The following is a 23,015-nucleotide window of genomic DNA, read 5'->3' on the forward strand; positions in this document are numbered from 1 at the left end:
GTTTCCTAACGTTCTGGTTTTGCCACCCTAATTGTGACTGAACCGACCCAGGCGCGCACAGTAGCCAGACTATATATAACCATTGATATTTGGGATAGTCCATCAATGTGCCATGCTGCTCGAATTTCTGGGATTGCACTTAACAGGAGTCACTGATTCAATAGAATAATTAAATAGATTTCTGTAGGTAATTCAGACAAATATAACCAACACAAGGTAGGGTGAACCCAAATAGTACGATAACAAAAAATGAATAGAAACAATAGTATGATAAAAATGAAAAACAGAAGACTCGTTGAATTTTTCACTAAAAGCTGAAGGGGTGGGGAAAAAACACAGCCCTTAACCAAACACCAAAACATATCACATTCTATGAACCGAAGGAATTTCTGCACAGGCCTCCACGGTTAGTATACGATACACTTAAGATGAATCATCAATACTTGACGATGAGCCATTTAAATAGTCTGCATCTCAGTCCTTGCCGCAAATACAATATATCAAGCTGGATCCAGCAAAAACCCTACAATGACTCAATTTGTCCCTACATTAGCAACTAAATAATCTACATCCAGCCAATAGACAAATAGGCAGTATCGCCAGCAGCCAAACCTTTCCGCCCAGGCACCTTATAGATATTTGCACCAGTTTCAACAAGAAAATTCTGGGGAACAGGAGGGACACAATAGGGAAAATTGCTTGCTCTTTTTTCTGTTCACATCTACAGAATCTGGTAAAATCAATCGAGGTGCCCATTGCGCATCTGACTTATAGAAGTCCAAGAGATTAGATTCCACACCGTTGTTAGCCATCTATGAGTCCAACATCTCATCTTGTATCTCATTGGGGGCAATAAGTCCAGGAATAGAGAGCATCCTTTGTCGCTCTCTTTCTCTCTGAGCAGCAGCCTCCTCAGCATAAAGGTCTTTGTTGTCCTGTAGGATATTTTGACCAATCACAGTACAAACTTCAATATAGTTTTTTAAGAAAATGTTAAAAAGACAAAAATGTTTGTACACAACATAACTTGCCTAGCCATGCATGCAAACACCATGTAAACAAAACAAAGAATGACCCTAAGAAAAAAAACCCAGAAGACCCTTCTAATGGAGTGTTCCATGTTACTCTGATTCTGATAGGATGTTTTGACCATCCATTTGGCAAGTTAAAAAGTTGGCGAAACTTTGACTGAATGCGAAATCATGAAAACCCTAACATATCTGTACCAACAAACAGACAAGGCAGTTCCTCATCACACAACATTGCATACTCCACACCAAATTCACACAAGTAAGATTGCATAGCACATGTAACATAACAATTCAGCAACCACATACTTTAGTAAAAAGAAATACAGCAAGATTTGTAGTAAATATACTAAAAAAACAACACAACTGAAAATGCAAACCTCAAGTTTCTTATTGGTCTTTTTTTTTATGGAAAAAAATTTAAAAAAAAATGAGACAGCTAGGTGAAATAAGTTTTCGACCATGTGCTCTAAATTAAATATATAAACTTACTATTGGACCCAAAGTTCCAAATAATCTCAAGTGAATAAGACTTGCCTACAAATAATGAAACTTCACTAAAGCACCACAAGATTAAATACTTGCATAAAAAAGAGATGGTAATTCAATCTCTAAGACTAAGAGGACAAATAAGACAGGAAGAAGAATATGTGCATTTTCCAAACTGCTAGGCATGTTACACAATCTTTAGAGCATTACCTGAGCTGAAAATTCTTTCGACTGCACAAGAAAGTCTCTTATGTGGTTTTTAAAAGTCGAAAGCTCATTTCTCGACTCAAATAATCCATTCACAAATTGAGTGACCTGAAAAATCCCTTCAAATTAGTAATATGGAGCCAAGTGCATGTGTGAGAGAGAGAGAGAGAAAGAGGTGAAATTTTTTTAATAAACCTCTGCTGCAGTCATGTTAGGGAACGATGTGCTCAGAAGTTTTATGGTGTATTCACGCACAAACATTGTGTTATTTGGATATTGGAAAGGCACTGTAGCCGCATCCCACAAAGGCTCCGTCAATGCACCAGACTCGACCTGAAGAAAGAAAAAGGAAAGGTCAATCAATATGAACACTGTTCCCCGATCGGCAAAGTTCCCTGATCAGTAAAGGCATTATAAGATACATTACCAGGCAAAACAAATGCTGTAGCACTAAGACATGCAACTTGAACCCAGGTTTATGAAAGGTGTCCGTCAAGACAGCAAATATTTCTTGCTCAATTGACAAAAAGTACGTCCGGTAGAATTGATTACAGAACTCGGAGTTCTGTCAATTTATCAAAAATACTGTTAGCATCCGACAGTTTATAACCTTAACAATGCAACAAAATAAATAAATTACACCTGAAAGTTTTTCAGCATCTCCAATAAAAGGTTCAACCCAGTTTCAGCAATATTTCTTTCTGTGTGCCGAAACGCCCATATAATGGAATCCATGACAAGCTTAAGTTGCTGTTGAGAGAGAGAGAGCCAAGAATAAGTTGGTAAGCCCACTGGAATAACTGAAAACAATATAATAACGTGAAGCATCAAACAAAATCCTACAAAATTATGCTCCGGTCTTCTCAAAGACAATATGAGAAGACTGCTCTAAAGACGGGGAAAATTTTAACACAAACCTGACTTGATAAACGAATCAATGCAGGAAAACAATGTGTAGCAATCGCACGAAGTAAAGAAAAAAACTTGAGGCGATGCTCTGGGTAATCTTCAAAATTTTTTGTAATCATCTGCAGGGCAAAGCAACTAAACATGTTAGCCGAACAATTGAAGCAAAACTTACATAGTTTAAAGTTAGATGTAACCTCTCGAAACACATAATGGTTCCCAACATTTGAATTATAACATAAATCACCATCACATATAAGATGCAAGCCTCCTTCCACTATGCATCATATCATGTAGTAAGGGCAAACATCAAGGGATTTTTGAGACAATGTTAATACATACCACCCACCACATAACCTAGTTTGTGCAAAACATGCAATGAAGTAACATCCTGTACTGTTGGTACATCATTGGTATTAGGGTTGCAAAAAATCAAAAATAAATAAATGACTACAGATTATTGAACTTTATGGATAGAACATTTCATAACAAGGGGACAACATATTATTGAACCTCAAACTATTCGACGGACTATCAAACTACAGAATGCTGTTCAATTTAGCTCATATCAAATGCGGAAAATAATGTATTCGGTATTAGGAATATCTCATAGATGCTACATTACTTCTGATTTTTTTTATAAGTTATCGAAATATCAGGCGCACCAGGTACACAAGAACCCATTTTCTAACAACCCATTTTCTCAATGTTACTTCTGACAAACATCTTGGCCACTATTAGGAAGTGTTGTCAACAGTGATCTTTACAAGGACCCTAAAAATGTATAAAATCAAAAAAAAAAAAAAAAAACTAAAACCCTCACCTCCAATGTGCATTGGAAAACTGCTTCAAATATGCGAGGCACATCATCTATCATTGTAGCTTTGTACCTGAATGTGTAAGACGGGAAAAACGAACCATTAAAAAAGAGACGCTTGGTGAATAATATATTTATTTAGAATCAAGACATTGAGTAGAAAGAATGTCCACTGCCTAGTTAGGCAACAAGGGATTAGTATAAAGTGACATGGTTCCAAGGGTGAGGGCCTTTTACTTTATCAAAGTAACAAGCACACAATATTTTTAAGGAAAAAAAAAACATAAACAAAGGACAATAACAAGAGGAAAAAGGAATTTAAATGTACAACAGCATTAAGTGTTACAGCATTCCCAAAAATGTTATTCAATTATATTACCTCGTTCTTTTAGAAAGGGAAAGAAAAAATGTGGGGGAGGGGGATAAATTCATCTAGTGTTGTTTTTCTCACTTGAAACAAAAAAATGGATAATGGCATCACATGCTGCACGTCTAATACAGTAATACATTTCCATTTGCAGCCACAAAAAATTGCTTCTCCCTTATATAAAAAAAATTAAAAAATTAAAAATAAAATAAGAAACAAGTGCAAAACAACAAATGAGAAAATAATGGCATACTTATTTATAATTGTTGCAAAGAGTGACAGAACTTCTGATTCTCTAGCATCGGGCAAATTCCTAGCATAGTCACCAAGAACCGGATCCATCATCGGGGGCACAAATTGCTTTCCAATTTGTGGTTGATCTTCGGCCTTGTCCAAGAATGTCTCAATGAGCTTAAGAGTCTCCCTTTTAACTGACCTGATTCATGGAGCAAATTGAAGATGGGACATATAATATCATAAATATATATCATAATGAAGGATAATCTACATATTATTGACATTTACCGTAAAAGTTTCACATAGGATGTTTTAGATGCAAACGGTCCTCCTTCTGCAATGCTACTTGATATAAGCTCACTGTACATTCTGTTACAAAAAGACAAGGACCCGGGACATTGAATTTCATTAAAAAGTGCTAAGGCACAACCCGTGGGATAACTCATACTAGCTGAGAACAAATGCAACAGAACTAAACATAAACTTATGTGTAGGGAACAATACCTGTACACATTAAGCATGTCCAAGAAGATCAGAGATATTTGAGATAAGAAATGTGTTCCAAGTGAAGTGGCAACGCTGGTATTTGTCTACAATGTAACAATTATTTTTTCGATAAGTAATCGCAATTTTATTGGAAAGTGCAAAGGCACAACCCAAGTAAAGAGTAAATATACAAAAGAGACACCTAACAAGTGGTAGAAATAAGATCTAAAAAGATACGAAAGTTCGTAGTATTAGAATCAAGTGCTGCAGCCCAACGAAAAATGGTCTTAACAAATAAATCCTTTAATTCTACCAAAGTCCTCTCAAGGTCCTCAAAGCTTTGATCGTTTCTTTATCTTCGAAGACACCACATAAGGTAAGATGAAATCATCTTCCAAATTGCATCAAGCTGAAGCCTACCACCCGACTAGGTATAACCCAAGCCAACCCCACACTGCTGAAGACAGTATTCTTCTTACACATGCAACATCATTCAACACAATGACATGTCATTTCTTTAGGGTGTCCATGGTGAGGATCTTCCCTAATGCTGCCATCGAAGCAAAGAACGTCACTCTCAAGGGAACCTCATTCCTCCAAATACCCTTCCAAGGAAAAGGAGTACTATCATGAGGAATGAGAACATTATAGTATGATCTGACATCAAACTCTCTAAGAAAGGGTACCCAACAAAGCTTGTCTTCACCACCCCCTTTCACTCTAAAGGAATATAACAAGGTGAAAAAAATAAATAAATAAATAACTGGTCTAGCTAACCAAGTGATATTTGAATTCTTCACCCATGCCACCTCAAAAAAAATCTCGCTGCAACTTCTCAAAGTGATTGGCAACACCAACCGAGAGGGGATAAAGAGACATTAAGAAGGTAGGCAAATTAAATAAAGTGCTTTTAATTCAGAGTAACTCTCCCACTCTTTGACAAGTACATCATTTTCCACAGCCAAATGGCGCTCTAACTTATCAATGATGTCATCCCAATTGAACCAAAATACAAGCAATAGAATGTGTGTGACAGTATGAACGAAATATAAACACAACCAAGGGAAATAGTATAATTAGGGTGGGGCCGAGCTGGTAGCCATTAAAACTGCCCCCATTCCAAAACCAAGACTCACAGTAAAACAGGTGGAATTGCCATTAATAGATTATAACTGAATCACCACTAAGCCTCATAAAGCCAGTAAAGGAATTCAGACATTAGTCTATACGTATATGCAATTGATTAGAAAGAATACCTGCAAAATATTAAGCACCGTGCGGATTACTTCTTGATCCTTCAGGTAATCAACGCTTTGGCGTGCCTGCCCAATGATCTCACCCCATTTCTACACCAAACAAGGATGGCAATACCATAAGCCACAAGCTATGAAGACAACTAGTACAAAATGTGTATGTATCAGTGCTTGCATGTGTAAAATAGAGTGGGTGAGTGAGATACAGATTGTTACTGAACAAGATAATTCCAATTCCAAAAAAAAAAAAACCTGATTTGGAAGCTCCATTAACCTCTGTAGGTATTCATCCCGTTTCTGGGGATCGGATTCCGCTTGTATCATGTGAGCAACCTGAAATAAGAAACAAAAATGGTTAAGAGCTAGAATAAATTCACTGTAGAGTTAGGAGGGGCATGTAAAATACATACAGATTCATAAAACGTATGATACTGGTGCGGCTCAAGATCAGCAATGGTTGTCGCAAGGCCTGTTAAAAGCTCAGATACAAATGGTTCATTCTCTCCCACCTGAGAATAAGAGAAGCACACCATCAATGTGCAGATAACATGGAAATATATCTACTCCCCTCCTCCTCTTCACCCGGGGGAGGGGAAGCATAAACCCTCATTAAAATAAATTAATCATTATACAAAAACAATACAAAATTCTTTGTGGTAAGTGAAATATGGAAACTTATGAATCAAAAGAGTACCTGCACAATAACAAATTTACGCTTGCACTTCTGAACAATTTTCAAGAATGTGTCACAGGCCATATCCTGAAACAAATTAAATATCTAGGTTCAAATAAAACATAACCATGCAAAATTGAACACATAATAAAATAAAGTATATATGACTTAATAAAACAGAATACATATTGGACACACCTTTGACATGTCCTATTTTGTACTTGTGTAAAATAAATTCATCGTTAATATCAAAGTGTTATCTTATAGACACTTCAGGGGGGACGGCCTGGACAGAGTAGCAGACATCGAAATTAAGCATAATTTTTTGATTTAGAAAGCAGTGCCTTTATTGGTATATTGTAAAGGTTAAGGGTAACTATATAATACATATCAAACTACTCTCCAACAGGAATTCAACAATCATGTTCTATGCTGTTGAATAAATCAGAAATCGGACATATGAATTTATTATTACTCACGTCTTGATTCAAAACGGAATCCAAACTACATCAGAACTGTCAGAAGGAATAACCTCGAGCAGATCCAAGGTTATGTGATACTTTCCATCTTTACTTTAATTAAATCCAGCTCCTACTCCTCCTTATCCTTTAGGATAGGACTCTCAAACAACGCATATCTCCTTCCACGACTATAAGTCAAATCAAGGGTATAGTGCTTTCCCCCAACAAGTAATAAGAAAACTCTTCTTTCCCTACTAGAAGTAGAATGAAGGTTTTGCAAAATATGATCATGCACAAAGACATTACACCTTATCTACAACATTTACACAGATGCATCAGGGACAACAATAAAACACATATATATATGCCCACATAGTCTAACTGCAGTACGTACTGGAGATGAGCATTTTCCATGACAATATGAACTTCTTTACTTTTAGACTGGACTTGACCATCATTCAAGTTTTTTGTTTAACAAATAACAAATCAGACATACTAATAAATCATAACATACCTTGACAGCCACAAAATTTCCTAATACTATGATTTTAACACAGAGCACAACTTTTGAGGAACTCAGCAAGTACATAACTTTCAAAGAATATTAAACTAAAGTTGCAGAATGGATTAAATATTAAACCAAAATTTCTGCTTAAAACTAAAGATAAAACAAAAGGCTTCTTTTGAGACATTTGAGCTGGATATAATACAACTCTCGTCCTATTAGGCGCAATAACATCTAGATGCTGCATAAAAATACATAAAAGCAAAACGAACCTGAACTCCTGGATGTGTCTCATGCATGAACTCAAACAATTTATTAACAACAGTTTTCAAGAATTTCCAATGGGCCCTTAAGAACCGAGGGTATTGTCCAACAACATACCTGCCAACAAAACCAACAAATACAAAATTGAAAATTAGGAACTTCATATACCAAGCAAGTCCCATGGTTTCCAATTGAGGCATACCATGTCATTGCACACAGATACTGCAACATTGCTCTAATGAAAAGACAAGTACTTAAGAAATTCTATTATCTAAAACATTCTACTGAAACAATGAAAGTGCCAAAATGTGGTATGCCTGGTTGGTAACTATAGGAATGGGCGAGAGCCGGTTGCAGATGCCCAATAACTTACATAATATTACTAGCAATAACAGCTTTATTATCTTTCCCTTTTGTGATTTCACATAAGTTCAGTAAATCGCGAATCACCATCACCAAGAATCTGTTTTCCTGCCAGAAAGTGAAGGTAAGGAATTTAAGACAAATATTTATAGAACCAATAAAAAATAGAAGATGTGAATGACCATATTTGGTGAATTAATGAATCTTCAAAAATGGATACAGCTGAGCCTAAAAAACATAAGCGTTTGCATGCATTTTTTTTTTTTGGTAAATAAGTAATTCATTGAAAAGCGCAAAGTACACAGGAAAATTTGAAACATAAATGATATTATAACAAGCTTATTTGCTATATGTTGTCAAGCAAAAGTTAAACTATATGTTTACTCATGCCACACTCATCAAAAGTCGACTTGACCAGATACAAGGAGATATCCCTGCCATAAAATGTTATCCCAGTACCTAATACCTTTTAAGAAAATAAAAATATGCGATTATGGTTTGAAAAATTACCTGAAACTTATCAATGACAAACCCAATGCATAACGGGTATGAATACAACTAATCTAATTGTGGTGCTGACAAATCAAAGGTCGCATAGAAAGGTAATGGGCAGGGTTACTACAATACATTACCACCCAAAAGAACCAAGCAAAGGATCATATATATATATATATATATATATATATGGTAATACTTAAACTTTTATCAAGTCTTTTAGCAACATTGGGCAATAATTATGACACTTTAGACTTTTTTTTGATAAGTGATTTGAAACTTTGACTTGAAGACAAACTTACCATATTTATACTTCTAACCAAACAATATATGCATGTGTTTCCATGTGTATGATGAACATGTTTATATATGAATTTTTCTATTCTATGCAAGTCTACCACATTCAGTGTGAGTGACACATCATGTACAACCATAATGATCAATGTTTTAGGCAACTTAGGTACTACGGCATATATCTATTTGAAGCTCTATACCATTTGAAATTTGATACAACATCAAAGATGCAACACACACATTCATATAATTAGGAAGGAGAGAAGAGTTTGTTTCAGACAGACAATTCTCATAAATCACAACGAACACAGAGTTAATCTCCCCTTTTTTAGGAAGATGAAGTATACCTGTTCTTCCATCATGGAGCCAGATATAGATCCTATTGCCCAACATAATGTGTTCAGGTTGTTCCAAGTCCAATCCTCACCACTCAGTTGTTTACTTAATTTCTTCAACATCTGCTTATACAACAAAACATAAAGAAGAACAAATATTTTTTTGATAAGTAAATCAATTTCATTAGAAACGGAAAAGGGGTGCAACCCCAAGTACATATTAAGTATACAAGAGAGACCCCCAGTTAAGAAAAACAAAGACACTAGTCTAGATAGTCCACAAAGCTAGAAAGTGAGGGCTATTGTACACCACCATCCAAGCATAAAGAAATTTGAACATAATGGCTTTTAACTCTAACACCAATCTCTCACAATCTTCAAAGCTCCTCATATTCCGCTCTCTTCAAATGCACCACATTAAACATTAAACATAGGAGCTACGAAACTTCTAACCGCCCAATTGACCTCTCTAGCTAACCAACAACTCCACCACCCTACAAGGCATGACTCACTCTACACCAAGCCAAAAGATCAAGTCAACCAACAAATCTCTAACCACTTCACCGTGGAGGAGAAGGCGATTAATGGTCTCCCCACACCTCTTACATGTCGGATTCCTTTATTGGAAGTGGGTCTTTCGGGGGGGGGAGGGGGGAGGGGGCCAATAATTTCTGCCTGGTTCAGCAAGAGAAATAAGAAACATTCTATAGAACGTTCTACTCCCATTTTTTTCAAATACAATATACATTCAGTTTCTTGTCAATGCAATTTTTTTTCTCAGACAGATTGCAAACAAAGACCTATCCCAAAAAAAAAGGAGAAGCTTGAACATTGTTCGTACTTATCATTGTGCCACAAAATGATAATAATCACAACTATTTGAGCACACAGAGCTGTTGGTACCACAAAAATATAGATATGTGTCAAAAAGTATCTAAAGAGGGCACATCATGATAGTATTTGCTTATTATGATTCCGAGAAACATAAAAAGTACCAATTGCCATTAAATACTTTACCTGCTTTTCAGTGTCCTCATGATCAAGATGTGACAAATAGATAAGTGTTTCCCTCATGATCTGCACCAGTGAACTTTGATTAACCATAGAAACTGGTAAAAAGAAAGACACTTTAAAATGCATAGTGATTACTCCAATGCAGAACCCGCTATAACTTTAAAATGTCAAGTAAAATAAAAATTCTATTCAACAATTAATATTCTCATGTTGAACAGATTTAATATCAATCCCTTGACCCCTGAAAAAGCCAACAAATAAGACATGGTGATACCCCATATGATTGGATATAGTTCCAAGTCCTAGAACTTATGTTTAGCTCATATCAAGAGATATCTTAAGATGCAATACGCTTCTTTTTTTCATAAATAAGATGCAAAACACTTTTTTGTGGCTAGCTAATAAAAACTATACTCTATATTCTGCTAAATGGACTTTGCATAAGAAATATGGTTTCTTTTTTTTCTTTTTTCTTTTTTGAACACAGCAATGGGGGAGGAGAGGACCAGCATGTAAGCTCTATGAGGCATGAAATTCACATGAAAGAAAATACTCATCCATATTCAAGAATTTAGAGACTATATTCAGATATCAGCAAAAACAAGTCAATTACCTTATATTGAACAAGAACGTCATTGTCCTTCATGGTTTCACGAACAATATTCCCATTTTCATCTTCAACTATGAGAACCTCTTCAGGCTTAGCCATTCTACAGATCATAAGCATTCTCAATTTTGACATTGGACTAGAATATAGCTGCCGCCTCTGCAGAAGTTGCGAACCAAGGCCATCAACCATACCAGGAAGCAATGGCAACTGCTTGATTTATTACAGCAACGAATGCCAACATAAGTAACAATTCGATAATACTGACAAAGGGAAAATAAAGGAATAACGAGCAAAAAGAGGTCCAACAAAAAAGCAAGTGCACAGCATATACAACATAGAAATAGTATGATAGAAACTGCAAACGTGAATGTAGTTAATACCAAAAAAAAAGGGCCAACTACAATTATCCCCCTCTAACTACCATTTTTTTACCCAATGTTTCAATTTTCCAACCTACCATTGGGGTTTCAATGCCCACCTTCCACGACCCAAAATGACAAAAATACCTTCCTTACAATAGGGAAACATTGCAACCCCAATGATAGATTGGGAGGGACACTACAAATTTTGAAACATTGGGGGATCATTGAAAAAGAATGTAGTTTTTTTTTTTTATAGGTAAAAAAGAATTGGTAGCTTTCACAACCCAAAATGACAAAAATACCTTCCTTACAATAGGGAAACATTGCAACCCCAATGATAGATTGGGAGGGACACTACAAAATTTGAAACATTGGGGATCATTGAAAAAGAATATGTAGTTTTTTTTTTATATAGGTAAAAAAGAATTGGTAGCTAGAGGGGGGTAAATGTAGTTTCCCCAAAAAAAAATTAAAACAAAAGAATTTCGAATGCTTCATGGTATTCAAAAATACTTATTTTTGGTTCTCTAAACTTTTTCCAATTCAAGAATTCTTTTCTAGCCCCATAAAAACTAAGAAATTCAAACTCTTTTGGATCAGCAGCAGCTACTCGGCCTATAAAATTCATCCTACAGCTAAGAGTGACATATGATAATGAAATTAAACTCATTTATCCCATTTCTAGCCATATAACTTTTGAGTGTGCACATACTATGCCAACAATTCTTTGCATGAACGTTTACACAGAAAAAAGACCATGGAACCTCTTACAGGCAACAAAACCAGGAACACACTTCTCCTAACCCAATTCAGGCCATCAAAATTTAATTAGGCATAACGTATACACAATGTACAACAAATCAGCGTGTAATTTTGACATAAAAAAACAAAAAAGATACACAATTCTTTGCATCACGTCCAAGAACAAAAAGATTTCTAAGATACTAAAACAGTATTTCTTTGAACAAATCTTCTTGAGAACAGAAATAGGTCACAGTATATCTTCAACATAACACACCACATGGACCCATGATTTCTCATTTAAAATCTAAAAGAAAGGCTGGGAATCAAACAAAACAAGGGCTCCATAATAGAAAATAGGAGATCTGCTCATGAAAAATCGGTAAACACGCTACAAGTATTATAAGAGAAACTAAGATGGAACTTCAAGAAAGTAGTTCTTCCTATGCCAAAGGGACAAAAAAGTCGTCTGAACATATATTTGATACCTGCAGACCCATCAAATTTGCAGTTGCTACTGCAGGATTTTCAAGATTATGGTGTGCCTCAAACAGCTCCAAAACTAAGGAATTCCAGTAGTCCAAGCAAACCTGTTCAATCATGCAGCAAAGTAGAAGTAATATCATAGCTTTGGAAACTCTGTTTTTGTGTGTGTGTGTGTGTGGCAATGAGTGAGAGAGAGAGAGAGAGAGAGACCTTAAAGACCTCTGTGTCATCCACATATGAGATGTTAAGAAGATACTCAAGACCCATTAGCAAGGTAGCTATATTCTCTTGAGTGGCTTCCAGCACTCGAATATGAAACTGCACAAAATGAGGTCATCAGAAACATAGTTATCAAAGACAACAGAGCTCTTCAGCAACATAATATCAAAAGCTCAAGTGCAATTGGGGTAGTGGAAGATACACGGAATATCCTATGCAACAAGCCTATGTATTCAAGTCAATCTAAGAACTAGAAAATTTCAGCAATTCAATAATTAGAACATAGTTATCAAAGACAAAGGCGCTCTTCAGCAATATAATATCAAAGGCTCAAGGTGCAATTGGGGTAAAGGAAGATTCAAGGCACATCCTATGCACTATGACTATGTATTCAAGTCAATCTAACAACTATAAAATTTCAGCAATTCAATAATCAGAACAATTTTTTTTATAAGTTCAATTCAATAATAAGAACGGAAAGATGATGCACTCATTACACAGTTCAAGTCAACTAAGAGATACATATGGATAAATGTAATACCAGAACAACGGTATTAAAGAGGGAGAGAGAGAGAATAAAGAAACACAAAAGACATGCTCCATATAAAATTAATTGACACTAGCATTCACACGCACAAACACATATATTTGTGTGTGTGCAAGCACACAATTTTACGTACATACGTCCACACACACGTGTGAGTATAAATATATAACCATATCTTTATGTACTTAACTTCCATACTTCCTGGAAAAGCACCTTTAACTTTTTTCCTGACTCGATGTACAGTTGAAAATAATTATGAATATCATAAGTATTTATTTTTCATGCGTAAAGGTAGTCTTGTGTGTGGCCCTCTACCTCTCCAAATTACATAAAACTTACTCTGCCCCACCATAAGGTAAGAACATCCAAGTTCCGACCCAAAACAAACCTTATCCATTATCACCACCATTTTTTCATATCAACGAAGCTCGTATCTATCTGGCTTAAAATTTATTGTATAGTATTGCTCCATGTGACTAGGAAAAAGAAACTTGCCTTGTAAAATGAGGTGAAAAACAGTGCCAAGTTCTGAATAAATACCTGAAGTAAAAACAAAAGAGCAAACTTAGTTAAGAGCACAGAGAAACAATAGGCTTCAAGTCCTAATGAGCATTAGAAACACTCACTTGTTCCTCACTAGATCCATGTGCATACGCCTCGGGGATGTTTGTAGTAGGGGGGAGAATGGCCTATATAATTTTTTTTTTTAAATCCCAAGAAAATAAAACTTCAATTAAAGGAAATTAAAAATGATTAGGAATAATCTCAAGAATATATCTACAAAACTCAACAGTCAAAAATTCAATTGCAGCTAAAATTTGAAAAGTAATTATATTCTGACAGACCTGTAACTGCACCATAAATATGTTATACATCTTAACATATTGCACATTGTAAAAGTCCCCAAAATTTAGGGCTGCAACCTGCAAAAACCAAAATAAACAGTGACCATTGAACAATTAAAGATTAAAAACTAGAATTACTCAAGAACAATGGAAGACCGATGTACCTCTGTCAAACATTGAAGGATAAGATTCCGATATGATGGAACAGGAAAAAGTTTTAGGAGTGTCTCAAGCTAAGACAAAGATGATATTGGATGTTAGTAAATATAATTTCTAACATAGGACAAAACTCAACTATGCACGATCTTGTACATACCAATGGGGACTCAAAAATATAACCCAAGGGAATCCATGAAAGGAAAGCATGCAATGTAGACAACGTAGCACGTATAAGCTCAGCTCTTTGAGATGCTGATAGTACATATAAGCATAACTCATGAATGAGTTGAAACTCGCTGCAAGTAACCAAAACACATTTGTCAGAAAAAGATTGATAGCCAAGTATGGTGAGTTGCAGATCTAAAGGTTATATATCAACTATAAATATGGGCACAAAAAAATCTAAAAATTCACATGTCAACAACAAGGAACAATAACATCAGTGGATACACATAAAGAACACTTCAATTAAAAATCATCTTTTTTTTATAAGTAATGTATTTTATTAAAAAGCGTAAGGCACCCCTAAGTAGTATACACGAGGCTCCAAACGAGCAAGAAACCCAAGCCCTCACAACCCAAACCCCGACAAGCCCTCAAACACAAAACCTACAAATACAACAAATCCCAAAACCACCCGAGGCACTAAACGCTGATTTTACTTGATATTAATTTGATTTGAAAAGAAAGGAAAATAATCTGCAAACACGTGAATATGTCAGACAGGCAAAGAATTCAAGATGTTCTCAATTGTATCTTCAAAATAAAAGATAACATTTGGCGTCACATTTGAATAACTTTTAGGAACTTCAGGAGATCATTTAGTTCACATTTGTGAGTTCAGCATCAACAAATGTGTAATAGATTTGCTTCATGCCACAATTCTGTTCAAATGACCAATGGAACAGTGTTGGGCCTTCTTAATAACCCTGTAGCACTTGCGTCAAAATAATATTTCTGCTTTGAAACAATCTTCACAGTTAAGTTTCAGAAGATTGCTTTATGATGCAACTGAGTACTATGCTCAAGCATGAGCTGCAGGAGAAAAGGATGCTAAAAGGTTTGGTATCTTGCCCGCATAGCATAATAAAAGAAAAAACTAATCTTCCAAAACACCCTCACCGTTGAATTTCAGAAACATCACTTCATGATGCAACTGAGCCGTAGTGCATCCTGCACTCAACCCTGAGGTGCAGGGAGAAAAGGATGCTAAAAGTTTGGTTTTCTGCTCATATAACAGATAAAGAAAATACAGATCCTACATCTTTTACTGACATAATTTTTTTATTTTCTGGCAGCTCAAATAGAGGCATTCAAACATTCAGAACAGGTTCAGCAAAAAAGCTGAGCGACAAAAAAATATTTTTATACTTGAGTAACTCCCAATGTAAAACCCGTAATGCTCCCAAGGTAAAACCAGTCCAAGTAGATGCAGCCCAAGCAAAACCCAGTGAACAACAACCTAGAGTAGCAGTTAACGAAACATTATCCCTACTGATCCAAAAGCCATCCAGCAATTACCTGTTCAATGACTGTTTGAGATCTTTGATCTTCTGTTGAGTCATCTCTCCCCTTGAGAAATCAAAAACCTCTTCACTTAGAAGCTGAAAGACAACATATTACGTTACACGCATATTCCACAACCAAATTAAATGAACAGGGATACAATGATAAACTTACTTTCAATATAGCCATGCAATTCTCACAAATTGTTTCACTAGTTTTAGCTGCTGCTACAAGATCAGGAATAAAGCTTCGCCATCTGACTGGCCACTCATGCTTCAATATCTGTATATTGAGTACTGATTATGATTAGAACATAACTAAAGCCAACATGTATCCAAATAAAATAAAACTAGAACTAGAGGCAAGAAGGTCACAACATCTACAACTCAATTAGAAGAATAACTGCAAAGGAGCCACTGTTACTATTTTTCAGCTACAGCTACAAACATGCAAAAGATAAAACCCATCCAACAAAAAAATAAAAACAAAAAGCATCCCCTGGAGATCATAATCCTCATGCACACTACAAGAGATTAGGAATTACCAAAGAGTAGTAATCAACTCCTTTTGACAATAATTTGGGAAGATAGACCAGAATATACCTGAACTAATATAACATTGAGTTTGTTGACATACAGCCTTTCCACTCGAAAAGAGGCCTCGTTACTTGAGAGCTATGCAAAAATAAAAGAGGTATCAAGACAGTTTTGAAAGCATGCAATGCCAACCAAAAAGAGGTGACACAAGCCAAATTCATCTCCTAAAAAATTTACTACATAAGTTATACCTGCACAATAACTTCAGAAATGTAATTTTTCATTCCGTCTCGCTGTTCAACAGGCAATGCATTCCACCGATACTTAATGACACCCTCTAGAACCTATAATGGAAGCACAGAAAGCACATGCTGATCAGCATTCACAATTATGATTTGAAATGTCAATAAAAAACTCCTTTTTTTAGGAATAATAATAATAATATTGAAGAAAAAAAAAAGAGGCAAATCCCTTGTACACGAAGAGTATACAAGAGAGCCAAATTAGCAAAAAAGAAAAACCTCCATTTTTCAGAAACATAAATATACACATTAATTAGCCAGTTGAATGCATATGTAACAAATTAAAAACATTAACAAAACTGTGGCAGGAGTCCCTAATTGATAACCTTAATATGAAAAGACTATTGCTCCTAAAGTAATCAACATGAACTACTATGCCTGTATAGGCTCTACAGAGGAATTTCTACAATATCTTTTTGCAACAGGTAGGCCCGCAAGACTAATCTGGACAACGTGTCAAGAAGAATCATCTTGCAATCCCGGGGAAGCATTGTGAAAATCTAAAATGCTTGTTAAGATTCACGCACAAGGTCTCTTATTCATGCAAGAATTTGAGTCATTTCATTTTAGCTACATACACTACATCTGAAATTCACAAGCATAGAATTGAAACCTAATAGTAATTTCTTTCCAGCAAAAACTGTCATGCCAGTAAAATTGGCAGGCATCAATTATTTTGCAACTAATCCATCAAATGAATACTCTTATTTTATTTTTAGGACATAAGATAATGAAAGTTTATGGATGATCCATGATCTCATCTTCACACCCTTAATTGAGAAGTGAGATGCCATGTGGTCCAAGGATGATTGGCCCCATCACATAAAAGTTAGTGTAGGCCATAAAGTCCAATTCATAGTAAACTTGGAAGACAAAGTTATAGAGAAAAAAAAAATGTCAACAATACTACCAATCAGATCCAAGAAAAACATTACAAACCACACTCCATTATATGCGATTGTATGCCATTGATGGGGAAAGCTTGAACCCAATTCCAATCTTGAGCAATAGAAGCACGTACACATTGAGAAATTAGTTTGACTGTCTATTTTTTTTATAAGATATTGTTAAGGCATTTTATGGTAGTACAAATAAAAGCAATCGGCTGTCCAACTCAAGCCTCCATGACATAACAAATCAATAAAAAATACACATGAAGTATACAAGAAAAAACACCGAACTATAAGAAGAAAAAATAACAAGAAAATTATGATAACTAATCACTAAAGGAGAAGCAAAAGCAGCTATCGAAAAAGATAAAGAGTATTGAAGAATAAAAACTTAATCTCTACCAATGTCCATTCATGGTCCTCAAAACTTATGTCATTCATTTCCCTCTATAGACACCACAAAAAACACAAAGACGCTATTTCACACAACAGCATTCTAAGGCCATTACATTTCCATGCATTATCTTTCACCGACAAAAAGAAACCACAAAACTTCTGTCATTCATCGCCATGCATTCAATATCGATATTATATCCATTACTAGTGCATTCATCATGCTTAAAATCTCTAGCTCAAAAAACAACAATAAATAAGGGCATTATATTTCCAGAAAGGACCCACACCCAAGTTCCACTTTGGGTCCACTATACCGATTGTGATTTTCCTATCCAACAAGGAAGATGCTCTTCCCTATTTGGCTGGTTCAAACAAAATAAAAATAAGAATAAAATTAAAAAAAAAAAAAGCAGAATCATTCTTCTGTGAAACTAAAATTAGGCAAAAAAAGGCAAACTATGTTTACAAAAAACGTAAGAAATTAAAGTATCTTCGCCCTCTAATGAACCAATCCCTTCCCATCGGGCAAATTAAAAAATCAATAGAAAAAAAATAAAAAAATAAAAAATCAACTGAAAGGGTCTCACAGCACCCCCCATCTTTGCACAAATTCAAGTATAACATAGCACCAAGCAGCAGGCCAACAAGATTTGAACAATAGCATGTTAGTCAAAAAAGACAAATTGTGTTTACAAAAAACGCAAGAAATAAAAGCATCTTGACCATCTCACATGAGCCAATCCCTTCCCATCACATATCCAACATCAAAGTCTAAAAAGAATGCATCTTTCCTGGTTCATCTAAATTTTGGCCTTCATCAAAGACAAGAAGAAGATTGTTCATCTTAAATTAAAAATAAGAAGATTGTTCCTGACCAACAATTTGCAAAATCCAATGGTCAACAGCAATTCATAAAATTTTCTAGAAGCCAACATTACAACATCCAAGCTTTCCATTCAATAAATCTAAAATTTTGAGATGATGACATTAAACAAAGCCGGGGGACTTAACGAATTACTACTAAAGTTCCTTTGGTGGTGGTAGCCAGGTTGTGAATACTGCCACCATTCTTGTAAATTATCCTGGAGCCACATGGTCATCTTTCTAACAGTAACACGAATAGTTCCACCAATAAATACTCTTAGTTGCACTAAGATAGCTCTACAAGTCCAACAAAGTTCGCATCCTGCCATCATTTTCGGAACAATGAGGCTAACATACGACCCTAAAGATTTGACAATTTTTGCTATGATCTCAGCAGGACAATCAAAAAGGAGCTAGAGTACTATCCAAAGACCACACAAACCCAAAGAAAAAAAATATATATAACAAATGACATGTAAATTAACCAAAGGACTCATTTCATCTAAGATTAAGGCTAGAAGTGTAACATAGCACATACATAAGAGACACTCACGGCTAATCAATCATTATTATCCCAGAGCATCCAATACTTCGAGTGCATTTGGCACTACCATTTTGTAGACCAAAAATGTGATTTTAAACCAAATCACAAAAAATGTATTGTTTGGAAATGCGTTTTAAAAATATTACGATAGGCGGGAGTGCTTTTAAAAAACACACAATTTTAAAGATTAAACTGCAATTTTAAAGGCCAAACTACAATTTTAATAACTCTTAAACTAAGTTTTCAAAATCGTTTTTTCCAATCACACATTTTTAAATCGATATTTTAAAATCACACTTTTTGAAATCGCAAATTCAAAAAGGCCCTTCCTAAGTCACATATATTACAAAAGAGTAATGCTATTAGTAGACAATTATACAACTGTCATACAACTTGAATGATATAATAGTAAAATCACCCTTTGATTTTTTTTATAAGTTCTTATCCAAGAGCTGATTTTCACCGTCATATCCTCAAGATTTATGGCAATCGTATAACAGCCTACTAAATAGCATTACTCATTATAAAAACATGATCAATTGTTTCTACAAGGCAGACAGTCATACCAGCAAACTATGTTGGTAGATATATCAAACTTAATCTCACCCACAACCATGTGGCATCCTTTAGAAGGCCCTTAACAAACAATGATACTGCTGGTGATTGAAAATATTCAAATTTTAGGGAGACAGATAATTTTTTTACCTTCATGACAGGTGAATTAAAAGCACTTTCTTATATCAGTAAGGTGCTAAAAACATAATTGACACACTAGTATAGTGTTTCATGAAAAAAGACAACTAACCTGCAAGGCAAAGAACTTGGTGTTTAGGTTCTTTGTATTTTGTAGAATGTGCATAACTTGGAGCCACATATCTGGATTGTTTTGCAAATCCCGCAAAATCTGGTCTGCGGCTGTCCTCTGAGTCACCGGCATACAGTGCAAACAGGAAAAAAAACATATTGAGACAAATAGATATGCAATTGACCAAAACAGTACAGATACCAAAATTAAGCCTGCATTTTACTGATGTATCCACTTATCAAAAAACAAAGCACCCAAATTAAAGACCTATATACTAGGAGAAATAATAGTCAAGATTGACTTAAATGATGGTTCTACAACAATTGCCACTTGAGAAATCATGCTCCCAAATGGTAACTTTATTTAGAAGGAAAATATAAAAAAATATTAAAAGAATAATATAAGTTATCAAGGTATCACATCATTTATCAAAAACAGGATGCCAAAATCACGTGCTCATGAGTCACAACATGTCCCACCAAAGGTAACTTTCAGTCAAAAAATAATTCTTCTATTTCGTTTATAAGAAATCTGTGAATATCTGCCTACTAAAATAGGGATTCTCAACAATTAAAACCATTAAAACAAAGCCCAACATTATACATATTAGTTATCATTTGTTATGTTGAAGCCTGTTTGGTTGTCAAAAAAGAACTATAATCCAAAGATTAATTTTCACTGCCACATCATCAATTTAGTCTACTAAATAGCATTACTCAATTTAAAAAGTAAGAACTCTTCATATGCAGGCACAAATATTAAAACTGCACCAGATGAAAGGCTCTACTCTAGTCAATGTTTATCAATTTGTAAACCAAAACAACGAAACAAGTATCTGTAGAAAATGAACATGAAAACCCAGATCGAATGCCGACTCCAACCTAAAACCCTGATTTGTTTACTGAGAAAACATGCGAAACATAAACACGTATAAGCCACGACCAAAGGCTTATAAGTACTAAACCCTAAAAAATTGAAAAGTGTCAATTTCCCTCCATTTTTCCTCACTCTAAGGAGCCATACAGAAAGTAGAGAACAAGATAGAGAGAGTACATAAAGGTAAGTAGTCAAATAGCACCTTACAAGTAAACTCTAACATGGTTTAAACCCTAGGACTCTAGAGCTTCAACTTCCCCCCAAATTTCCCCGCACTTTCTCGAGAACCAAACGGAAACGAGAGCGAGAAAAGAGGAACAATCTCTCACCTCTTCCTTAGATCCGGTGCCATAGAAGGCCGCCACGGTGGCATCGAGCAAGGCCACGTCGATCGGCTGGCTCAAATCCCTGAGCTTCTCGGCCGCCATCGCCACACAACACACACACCCCCACTGATAAACCCTAGCGAGCCGTACGCACCGCACTGAGCCAAACACCCGAACCGAAAACCCTAAGAGAGAGAAAGGTTCTAGAAAGAGACGGAGAGGAGGAGCGAGAGATGTTCTAGAGGATTTACTTAAAGAGAGAGAAAAAAGAGAGGCCGGGGTTTTATATATAAAAGATAGCTTGAAAATGAAGCAGAGTTTTAGGGAGAGGGGATTCAATTGGAAATGCGATTTTTGTTTTTTTCTTCTTTGTTTTTTTTTTTTTTTTTGATCGTTCGCCTTCCCTCCTGTTTTTATAGGTGGGGGAGTGTGAGTATTCACTCTAATCAGTGATGACTTGAGGTTTTGCCGTTTTGGAGAGAGCGCGTTTCGGGCCCCCTAGAAGGCCAGAATATCAAAAATTGGGCGTGGGAGTGGGGGTGGGGGCAGGGAGAGAGGGGGGAAATGTGGGATTTAAAGGGGCATTATGGGGTCTTTGTGATTTAGATGGGCTTTTATTGGTCGGCCCGGGTTGTCGTGCAATTGTGGGATTTATTTATATAGCATAGTAGCTGTAAGCCGTCTACGAAAAACTACACGAAGCATGGGCTTGGTAGAATGGGATTAGGCCAGGGATGGTACTGGTACAGTGATAACTGATACCGACTTGTATATCTACATAAAATGGCAAGTATTCTTTTTTACAATGTTTTTAACAATTTTATAAAAATAATATATGTTTTTCAAATCATATGTTTGCCGCATATTGTGATACATGACAGTTTGATAGACTGTATTACAAGAAATTTATGTCCTTTGTGGAATACGTGTTCACGATCAGCCCATTTAATTGTAGAGTTTAGCTTAGTCGAGCTGAACCAGAGTATGTTCACGAGTAAATACTCCTAGTAGTTTACGTACATTCGCATAGACTTGTCATTCTTCTTAACACAAAGAGTATTAGGGCTCCCCATAGTGATACATTTGAGTGGATGAAACTCTTGTCCAATAGTTATTGCAGTTGCAGCTTTTAACTCATTCAATTTGGTTGACGCCATTTGACAAGGTGCCTTGTACGCTTGAGTGGCATGTTATACTGTTTGGATGCGATAAGGTTAGACGCATTTGATACGCGTTATATTGTTTCGTGTTTCACCCAACCCACACCATCAACGACACATGGACTCTTTTTGGCCTCTTGATTCTCTAGTTTGGTCTAACTTAAATATGTTAGATTGGTTAAATTGTATTATCAATCCTTGTTTTGGTCTGGGCATCCCTAAAAAAGATGCTCATTTATTTCAAATATTTGCTTATGTTTTTTGTGATCTAATGTGGTTCAGCAGAAACCGAGCAATTCATAATGGCGTAGTCCCAGATGCAAAGTCCCTCTCTTACTCTGTCAAAAAGTTTTTTATGATCATTTTGAGGCTTGGAAAAGGTGTTCCCCTGCTGAACTTTGGTCCCCTCCAAAGCCTAATACTTTCAAGATAAATTTTGATACAGCAATTCGTGAGTCCTTCTCTACTCAAAGTGCTGTTTACCGAGACTCGAATGGGAGAATTATAAAGGCTATTTCTCAAATCAACCCCTTATTTAATCCAACATATGGGGAAGCCTTGGCAGCTTCTCTTGCAATTTCTCAGTCTACATCTCTGAAGCTCCCAGTGTTCTCTTTGGAAGGTGATTCTTAGGTGATTATTACAGC

General features: G+C 35.7%; 1 protein-coding gene across 2 annotated transcripts; it reads right to left on the reverse strand.

Moving 5' to 3' along the window:
- Positions 1 to 217: 217 nt before the first annotated feature.
- On the reverse strand, positions 218 to 21,589 carry LOC132174079 (protein EXPORTIN 1A). Of its 2 annotated transcripts, XM_059585788.1 has the most exons (32): positions 21,212 to 21,589; positions 20,007 to 20,123; positions 16,457 to 16,549; positions 16,272 to 16,343; positions 15,844 to 15,951; positions 15,685 to 15,767; positions 14,321 to 14,459; positions 14,169 to 14,237; positions 14,005 to 14,082; positions 13,786 to 13,848; positions 13,655 to 13,699; positions 12,604 to 12,711; positions 12,396 to 12,497; positions 10,808 to 11,011; positions 10,198 to 10,257; positions 9,193 to 9,303; positions 8,067 to 8,164; positions 7,702 to 7,810; positions 6,485 to 6,550; positions 6,201 to 6,299; positions 6,043 to 6,123; positions 5,794 to 5,883; positions 4,556 to 4,641; positions 4,340 to 4,420; positions 4,068 to 4,250; positions 3,454 to 3,520; positions 2,642 to 2,752; positions 2,367 to 2,474; positions 2,152 to 2,289; positions 1,920 to 2,057; positions 1,728 to 1,832; positions 218 to 935 (listed from the first exon to the last, which is right to left on the reverse strand). In XM_059585788.1, the coding sequence occupies exons 1-32, from the start codon at positions 21,308 to 21,310 to the stop codon at positions 813 to 815; spliced, it is 3,234 nt and encodes a 1,077-aa protein (XP_059441771.1). In that variant the 5' UTR covers positions 21,311 to 21,589; the 3' UTR covers positions 218 to 812. The 2 variants fall into 2 exon arrangements, with proteins under 2 accessions (XP_059441771.1, XP_059441777.1); XM_059585794.1 differs by lacking the exons at positions 218 to 935; positions 1,728 to 1,832; positions 1,920 to 2,057; positions 2,152 to 2,289 and having other exon boundaries at positions 2,390 to 2,524; positions 21,212 to 21,398.
- Between the last annotated feature and the right edge of the window lie 1,426 nt (positions 21,590 to 23,015).

Source organism: Corylus avellana, chromosome ca1, assembly GCF_901000735.1.
Source record: "Corylus avellana chromosome ca1, CavTom2PMs-1.0".
In the NCBI taxonomy this organism is placed as follows: Eukaryota; Viridiplantae; Streptophyta; class Magnoliopsida; order Fagales; family Betulaceae; genus Corylus; species Corylus avellana.

Bases quoted from the DNA above. Each gene is read 5' to 3' on its own strand.
- LOC132174079 (XM_059585788.1), bottom strand. From the start codon at position 21,310: ATGGCGGCCGAGAAGCTCAGGGATTTGAGCCAGCCGATCGACGTGGCC. The intron at 13,700-13,785 runs GTGAGTGTTTCT...TTTTTACTTCAG, and splicing joins ATGGATCTAGTGAGGAACAA to GTATTTATTCAGAACTTGGC. The intron at 4,421-4,555 runs GTATTGTTCCCT...TTTTTGTAACAG, and splicing joins GACATGCTTAATGTGTACAG to AATGTACAGTGAGCTTATAT.